This window comes from Dipteris shenzhenensis, chromosome 16, assembly GCF_047967505.1.
Source record: "Dipteris shenzhenensis isolate YYH24624 ecotype China chromosome 16, Dip_SZ_1.0, whole genome shotgun sequence".
NCBI lineage: Eukaryota > Viridiplantae > Streptophyta > Polypodiopsida > Gleicheniales > Dipteridaceae > Dipteris > Dipteris shenzhenensis.
This window is the reverse complement of record NC_141611.1, coordinates 56590356-56599827: the sequence shown is the minus strand read 5'-3', so window position 1 is coordinate 56599827 and position 9472 is coordinate 56590356. Positions and strand designations below refer to the sequence as shown.

Sequence of the window (9472 nt, the reverse complement as noted above, 5' to 3'; positions counted from 1 at the left end):
ATATTGGTTTGGCCAAAGCTTGGATCGATGAACAGGTCAGAGACATTTGCATGTTTCCAAACAAGGACTACATTACTCACAGTATTGGAATTTATCAAAGTCTAACGAAAAAGTACTTAAGTACCATAAAAAACAATTCGGCAAAGTATAGTTACAAAATTATTTTACTACCTCGATTTATCACGCCCTCTTCTTAGACTAGTCTTAGTAACATAAACACTTGAAAAATATCAATGGCTCTCCACCAAATCCCTTCTAAGAAATATTTCCTTCGAACAAGGTCCAAGAATGCCTTTGAAACACTGGCTCCAAAACCTAGATTCAAAGGAAATTCCAATGTATAGTGGTGATCCCACGATGGTAAGATATGGCCCCATATGTTAAGATATGGCCTCCTTGCATGGATCATGACACCATATTTAGCTCAAAATGACTTTCTTGCAACGATTCATGTGCCCAGTCTTAAGGCAGTAGAGAGGCAGTAACAACACTCCACAAGTCCCTCTTAAAAGAAGGTTAGTGCCTTTTGTATGAGAAATGGAAGGTGTTTGCCAAGCTTGTTCCTTCGCATTTTGAGCATCTACACAACTCTTTCCACCCTTCTCGAGCCAATATTCCAGCTCTTTAGATACTTCAAGTAATCAGGCTGAGTCTTCTCTTCTGTCAGGCCATGAAGTAGTTCTTGACTCATAAGTTTTATGGTTACAATACACCATCTGAGATAATCTATGTGGGAAACTGTAATCATTCATCTACAAAGTTATTACCTTCATCAGTTGCTGCATATGTTCAATGTGTTTTACAACCCCTTCTGCCTTCAGAATCCTCACGGTAATGATTTTATTCTTCAACTACATGTAGTCTATCCGCATTTAGACTTACATCTCTATCAGTGCAAGATTTTAGGCTATGCAATTAAACAAAATGCCTTGCATGAGCGACTAGAACATTGGTGAAAGGGCACAACACGGCAGCTGTCGCTATGTTCTAGGAAAAAGACATGCGTTGCTCATCTAGCATCCAAAGGAGTGCACATGCTTTACAAATGCTTAAAGTATAGAGAACCAATGTAGTGTTACGAATTCGCAATGCGGATAAGATATCCTAACATGATATCTTACTCTATTGTTCCTAACGACAATCCCAAGCTAATGAGTAGTCAGAAGGAAGACGGCTCGAGTCATCTCCAGAGATAATCACAGGCTGACGTGTAGCCTCGGAGCCCTTTTAAAGAGCATAAATTTGGTCCTAAGGAATGATGAGCTTATGACCTATGGGCTAGCCATATAGCATTGAAACATTGCGGCTGTCGTGGCGACCCCTTTACATGTGAAATAAAGTTATGCAGTGTTCCTCCTTCGCCTCCTTTCCTATTGTTTATCTTAGGAGAGACTTCAAACCTTGCATAGTTCTAGGAGAGACTTGTAGGATAGTTCAGGATAATTCAGATTATCAATTCTGCATAGAAACATGCATAAAACAAACCAACATAGGTGCAGCAAACAAATCCAAGGTCTACAAGCGTAGCTACAAGGAGTTCGACCTGACGCTCCATTTTCAAGGTTGGGTATTACGGGTCCTAGTTATACATACTTGCACAGGGTAGAGCTCGGCTTTGTTGATTTGTTGATATGAGATGTTGCAAAACAAAGGCGTTTAATGTTGCTCAGAGCTCGCTACAAATTATCCAAGTGCTATAATAGCACATTTGAAGAGCAACACTAAATCATCGAGCAAGAAATCGATAGCCAATATATGTATTTTCTCGACCACACACACACACTAAGTCGATTATCTAGAAGCCAAGATGGGCTTTCCATAGAGCAATGTGCACCTGGCCAATCTCTTTGAGCATTTTGCATCGTCTCTGTTGGGAACTGTGGCTTGTACTTGCTCTAAGGTCGTAGCTGTTGCTGTTGGGCCCCCGCAAGTCTCCGGACGTCTCTTTGCCATTAATGCCTCCAATTATTCGAGCTCCCTTCCTATATTGAAGGGTGAGAATGTATTGGACATGGGTGATCCTTAGTGCAAGCGGGCTCTCTTTTTTGGAGCACCATGCAACTGCTAGTGGGAGAGAAGTAGGCTTCTCTTCAATGTGACATGTAACTGGCAGTAGAGGAAGGAGGAAGGGGGATGTTCATCCATAGAAAGAGTATGATCTCTATCGTAAGCTTGGGCCATTGAGCATTGTTGGCCAAAGCATGAAGTGGGGGGGAAAGGAGATCTTTTAGTTAAGTTACAATGTGATATTTGCTTGTATTTGCATACACGACATGGTAAAATGGTCCAATCTCCATAAGTCATGTGGACAAGCAAATAATGCAATTGGATAAAAAATATCACACATAATTTTTCTTATATCAGAAGGTAACCTTAAGATACTACATGGATGATGGTAGATTCAATTACCACGTGGAATATTTGGTTACCACAAGGCATATCCATTCATCTACCAAATGGTATTTGTAACTTACCACATGTTATATGGTCGGTCAACCCTTATCTTCCCTTGGTCTTTAAAAATGTCATTTTTGTGCACTTTAAAAATATTTTAACAATGTAAGAACATTAAAATCAACATATCTTTAAAAAACCATTGGAGACACTAATATTGACACTGACTCTAACGATAGTAGCAATGATTTCTCCACTCAACCAATGTTTTGACATTCCAAAATTACAAAGCACAAAATTTATAAGTGCAAATAGAGCATTACAAAAAAGAAATGGAAACGAGACCAAATATAGTAGTGTATGAGCTCAAGAAAATTCCTTAAAATTATCACCTATCCATCTTTTTCTTTTGGATAGAGTAGTTATTATAAAATCTTTGTGATTAACTAAACAGGCATAGATTAAAATGATCACATGAAGTTCTAGAAACAGAGTCACATTTTGTTCCTTTGATCATTCTTAAGAAGGAGTTGAAATATTTCTATATCTAAGGTAGGGACCCTCTAATACATAAAATTCAATAACACATTTAAAATGGTACACAAAATTTTATAACTAATAACACTTGGTGAACAATTCCATTCACTATGGGGTATTTTGTAAACCCTTTAAAATTAAGACCAACCTACTCCTCTTATGGCCAATATTTACAAGAAAAAAATATTACTAAAAAGATGATGAGATTTAGAATCTGATGTTAATGGGGACATTTGACCTTGACACCATTCTTTTCAAGAGTTTTTTGTTCATTATATCTCACCATGATAATATTATGTAAAGAATGGATATCTCAAAGGTAGCCACTAATGTTCATTACCATGGAAGAATTCTATTATGAATCAAAAAGAATATGTAATCTACAACTTTGTTAAAGAAAGTAGTCAGCATGGTTCGAATATTTAGATTCTTTGTGAGATCGAAGAACTTTGATGGACTTATTTTCTTAAAGAATGAGATGGGAGGAGACCATAGATACTATTATTTGTGCTTGCCTTGATATCACACGCCTCCTATCCCATGGATGCATCTTTTTGGTTGTCATTTATTAGCGGTAAGGGTTCAAGACCCCACCATCTCTCAGTTCATGAGTCTTTATTCCCACATTATTCATCAATGTTTTGTACTAGAAGTGAATTCTATAAGTGCGGAGACTTTGTTATCTAATTATCAAATCACATTTGTTCATGACTTTGTTATAAAGTAGTAAATAATCATTTTACAAGGGTGATGAATTTGAAATGGAAAGGAACCTTACCTTATCTTTGTAGTAGTTGATACAAATTCTCCCTGTGTTCCTTTTGGTGAGTGCCTTCTCTAATTGACACGTATTAGCTGCGCACGGTTACTCTATTATGACATTACTTCATAACGTAGCCATGAAAACATGGTAACTTGGATGATCTATTAGAAAGTTGTCGATGAGTGGCTTGCATTGCCTCTTAGCATGGTATTCTCAATGTGTAAAACAATTACATTTATGTCTAGATTGTTAGTATCGAAAATTGAGAAATACACATGTGCATCTGCGCTCATATGCACATGCATGCATAGACACATGCGCACATCCCTATGTATGCGTAGATGCATGTTGTCCCCCCCCCCCCCCCCCCCGCTAGCCCACTCCGCCCTCTCTCTCTCTCTCTCTCTCTCTCTCTCTCTCTCCCCCCCCCCCCCCAAATAGCCAATTGTCTATTCAATCCATTGATGATTAAATTGCATTACACATTTTCACCATTATAAGTCCAATCATATAAAAAATTGCCAGGCCCCATTCGTCAAGTAAAAAGTCAATAATATCTCAAACAATTAGATTCTAACCTTTGGAAAAATCTATGAACTCAGAAAAAATTTGATGTTATTTGGATGATATGATTGTGCACGTTATAAAAGGGATAGAAGTGAAGGAATAACATAAGGATAATAACATTGTGCACCTATAAAAGGGAGAGAGCCAAACGAATAACTTAACGACACTAAACACTAAAATGAAAAGATGCTACAATAACAACGGCTCTTGAAAGCTTTCACACGCACTACAAATGCTGGATGGTTTGAATATATTTCAGCAAGGTGTTTGCAAGTTTAAAGTATCCATACCCATGTAATCTCTTGAAAATAAACTTCCAATTACTTTAGAAGATGGAAAGTGTAGCCATGATGGAGTGCGGAGAGTCTATTTGTTAAAGTGAGTCTCTTTTGTGGAGGAGAAAGCTAAGGGCCCTCTCCGTCGTAGTACTATGGGCTATATTGCATGGGGATATCGTAGGATGGGAAATAAATGTATTTTAAAGTGCTAATGTTGTGGTGGGAGATTAGTGGTGATGAGAAACTTTTGAAATTGGTGGACTCGTAGAAAAGGGTGGGGGTTCTACTAAGGAGGAGGAAGAGTTATAGAGCTACAAGTAGTTGAGGTAAGAATTATATTAATTTGGATTATAATACAAGCGCGTGACAAGGCACTAGGGTACTGAGTGCCGCCACCACATCAACACCTACTTCCACTAGAACATAGTGAGGAGGAGCGGGGCCCGTTTGCAAAGGTGAGTCTTGTGCTAATGGATAAGAGTTAACGAGGGCCATGGAAAATTAGAAGGGCGTTGGAGAGGGGTCACGCAGGGGTAGAGAAGAAGGACAAAACCAGGGGCATGTGAGCGAGAAGAGGCTTGGGACGCAGGGGACACGCGTGACCACGAGGCCTTTTAAAATGCGGAGGCGGGGGCCGCAGGTAAAGGTTCGAGCATCTCCCAATATTAAAGGGCGGGACTCGTGTCTAAAACTCACAATTCCTTTTCCTTTTGCAGTTGCCAGTGCAGTGCAACCCAGGAAGAGGAAGCAAGCAAGATCATTCGCTCCCTGACACTCTTGTGACTTGTCGCCCTTCCCTCCAAATTCACTCACTCCTACCTTTGCCTTGTCGGACGCACGCACGCATCCCTCTCTGAGGGATATGCAATAAGTAGTAGATAGATAGATACAGATACACAGCAGAGGAGAGGAGAGGAAAGGAACTCATCAGGAGCCGAGAGCTGCGAGCCTGCCCGTGAAGAGAACTCTCACTCACTCACTCAAGCTGGGTGGTCTCGTGCACTAGAGAGTAGTCAGAGTAGTCGCAGCAACTGCCCACTTCCCCCGCAGCTTGAGTATACTATAAAACACCACCTTCTGCCCCTCGTTTACCACCCCCATCCATCCATCATCATGGCCCTCCCCGTTCGTAACAGCACCTCCTCACCCATCGCAGCCTTAGGTGTCGCTCCTCCTCATCCTTGCTCTGCCATTTCTACACTAGAATCCGCTTCTGATCTTCCTGCAGGCGATCAGAAGGCGGCTGATGCTGAGGCTGTTGCTTTTGCTGCTGCTGCTGCTGCCGCTCCTCGTGCAATGCTTGCACCACCTTCGCCACCCTCCAACGGTGGTGGTGGCTGCCTCCGTAACGATGGGAACATGCTTTATGATCAGGAAAAGCGTTGCCACAATATCACGGCGGGTGTTACTGCCATTCAACTCCCGCAGTCTGCTCAGCGTTACGCTTTCGACCTCAAGCCCACGAGTGAGTGCGCTACGGAGCTCCTCAAGAATCCGCCACGTCTCAGTCTTCAATATCAGAACGGATCCATGCATCCCTTCGTTTCAGCAGGTGCCAAGAAGGATGGAGATTGTGCCTTCTTCCATCCCCATCACATGGACGGCATCATCGAACCCATTAGTATTGAGACTGAAAAAGACGAGAAACTTAAAGTGTTCGCTGTGGAAGGGGAAGCTGGTCTTCCAAAGCAAGGGACCTCCACCTTCACTCAGGCGCTTCTCAATTGCGTGAGCCTGCTTTATGGTATGCAGCATTTCGGACATTGAAAGGCCATGCGCGCCACACCCCGTCGTCTCCATTTCTTTAAAAGTTGCATTTCTGCATTATTTCAAGTTTACTTAGTCCTTGTAATTTACTTAGTCCTTGGAATTTGTGGTCGATAGGCAGAATCATTATATTGACGGCTACGCTAGCTTTAAATTTTGTTTAACAATGGCGTCTTACAAGCCCCTGCGTTAATTCTTTCCACAGGTCTCGGAATCCTTTCGTCTCCATATGCGGTCGCTCAAGCGGGCTGGACAGGCGCAATCATATCACTCATCATAGCAACTACCTACGCATACACGGCTTACTTAGTAGTTAGATGCGTCCAGTGCCACCCCGAGTGCAGAACGTACCAAGATGTCGCCAAACTTGCCCTTGGGAGACGGACGCGAGTGGTGATCACGGCTCTTTTCTACATGGAAATAACAGGCACTCTCTTGGGGTACTGTATCTCCACTGGCGACAACCTGGCTCAAATCTTCCCCCACTCTACGTTTAGCCTGCCGGGTTTGAGCGATCGAAACTTCATGATCTTTGTCGCCTGTCTCTGTATTCTCCCAACGGTATGGTTGAGAGATCTCAGCGCTCTCTCCTTCACGTCAATGTGGTGTATTGTGAGCACCATCTTGCTCCTCATTGCCGTAATGCTTGCCGCTTCAGTCAACCATGTCGGTTTCACACACCCGATCCCCCTCATACGCCCCAAGGGTGTACCAGTGGCAGCTGGGCTCTACGCATTCTCTTACGGAGGCACCAGTGTTTTCCCAAGTATCTACATGTCCATGAAGGATCCCACGAAATTCCCCAAGGTAGTTCACTTCGGCCTCGGCCTTTTAAATTTTTATCTTAGCTACTAAGTTCTCACTTCTTTGAAATCTGAGTCTTGAATCTGCTAATCCATCCGTAGCTAACAGGTGCTGATCCTGAGCTTTGCTATCGCGACTGCTTCTATTGCCGGCTTGGGAGTAGCCGGCGCGGCGATGTTCGGACCGGACACCAAGTCACAGATAACTCTAAGCATGCCCGTTAGTTTCATCAGCACAAAGATAGTGCTGTGGATGACCGTATTGACCCCCATGTTCAAGTTTGCATTGCTGTTATCTCCCATTACCACAGCGCTGGAGCTCCAACTCCGACGCCATTGGAAGAAGTCACCGACCCTGCTATTCGGAATGGGCACGCTGATGCGCTCCACAGTGCTGGCCTTGATTGCAATCGTCGCCATGGTGCTCCCTTACTTCAACTATATTGTGGCGTTGATCGGCTCTTCCATGACTATCGGCATCTGCATGGTTTTCCCCTGTGTTTTTTATATTAAACTCTGCCGGCATACTTTCACAATGCGTACCCTTGTCACAATATTGGTGATGGTGACGATCGCTATTATTGCTGGAATATGTGGTACGATAGTTTCCGTCAAAGGGTTGATCAACAGCAAAAAGAACAACAGTTCAGGCTAAGTTTCGGTTTTGCTTGTCACGTAGAGCAAAATATGCGAACGGAAACCTTCTTATGAGTAACAAACAAAATTTGTCAAAGAGCACCATCAAATAGTAGTAACGGAAAGAGACGAGGCTTTCTGAAGCGACACATGCATACCTCATGCAGTGAGGAAGTGTAAACTTCATGCCCAAGTTTCATACTTTCCCGTGTACTCGCGTAGATCAAGTGTGGTACATCTTTAATAAGAAAGCAATTTCCAAAAGCCCCTGTAGTAAACTTGAGCATCATGGATTAAGAACTCTTTATGATGTGTTGTGTGTGTGTGTGTGAGAGAGAGAGAGAGAAGAGTGTGTGTGTGTTTTTCACCCAAAAAATGTGTGTGTGTGTGTGTGTGTGAGAGAGAGAGAGCAAGTTTGTTCCAAAAATTAAGGATTTGTTCACAAGTAATAACCATACAAGCCTCATAGAGAGAAAGATATTCTCCATTTTATGGAATATTAACTTAGTTTAGAGAAACTCGATAGTGATGGCTAGTCTACTTCTCTTGTTCCTTATATTTGAGACAAAGATAGGCTACTATAGTCTATGCATGAACTTTCCTGTTCTTAAAAGGATATGTTATAAGCAAATTTGTACAACAATCATTAAATCATTGGAAATATGATTGACATGAGAGCAGCATCAAATAAATTAAGATTAGAGGGATCTATAATGAGATATTGGAAATAATATAGGAATTTACATAAGCTAGTCCCTTAGCATAGTGTGGATGCTCAAGTGGGTATTCAAACCCAACTTGAATAATGTGCTCATTCAAGGCAACTCCTCAAGGATATTCCATTGATGAGTGTAGTAGATGCTCTTAATAAATTAAAGGTCCCAATTACAATCTTATGAAACTCTCCAAACATGTACCATTAAAAGTCCCTAGTACTTTGAAAAACAATCATTGGCTTGAAATCGTATTTATTAGTTAATCTTATTTGAAACTACATCATCGGCTTGAAGTCTTATTTATTGGTAAATCTTCTGTTGATTTTGTGGAGGAAACCTAATTAAGTTGCTCTTTAATTCTATATATGATCATTGCTTTAAAATGAGATGCCTTTTCTAAGAATACTATATTTTCATGAGATTTTCACCTTGAATACTTGTATACCACTATTAAAATTTGATGTTCATGTATTTCACAAGAATTTAGCACTGAAGGAGACTAGTTCAATGCTCACTATGAATATATTGTCAATCAAAGATGTTAATAGATAAAAAATTTTAGAGTTATACTGGTATATATTTACTAATAACAAATAATATGATAGTCTATAGTCCATGTAATAATGTGCTTCATATTACATCATGTCTTAAAGTAAATAATATAACACCTTGGCATACCAACATCATCTTTAACTTTTGTATATCCATGTGGCTTTTTTGCAATTTCATTTTGGTCATTTTCCCACCTCATGCCATATGAAAAGATTTTTATTATACCATTTAAGAATGACAATATATGAACCTAGGCAATGTTAAATGAAGAACATCTCATACAAAGTTTACAAATCACAAGGTAAGTAATTATGAGAGATTTTAAAAGTACACAATGTTTCCATATACTCCATCATATTATTTACAAGAAGAAAGGCATCCTGTTCCAACTATTTCACAATCATTTGTACTAGGGACCTTTAATGCTACATGTTTGCAAGGAAATTACTTGCTATTATT

At 40.8% G+C, this 9472-nt stretch overlaps 1 protein-coding gene across 2 annotated transcripts; it reads left to right on the top strand.

Annotated features, from left to right (window-relative positions):
- Positions 1-5253: 5253 nt before the first annotated feature.
- On the top strand, positions 5254-8007 carry LOC147893176 (amino acid transporter AVT1H-like). Of its 2 annotated transcripts, XM_087387296.1 has the most exons (4): positions 5254-5815; positions 5846-6283; positions 6512-7113; positions 7219-8007. In XM_087387296.1, exons 1-4 carry the CDS (start codon positions 5653-5655, stop codon positions 7762-7764), a joined length of 1749 nt encoding a protein of 582 aa, XP_087243422.1. In that variant the 5' UTR covers positions 5254-5652; the 3' UTR covers positions 7765-8007. The 2 variants fall into 2 exon arrangements, with proteins under 2 accessions (XP_087243422.1, XP_087243421.1); XM_087387295.1 differs by having other exon boundaries at positions 5254-6283.
- The last annotated feature ends 1465 nt before the right edge of the window (positions 8008-9472 follow it).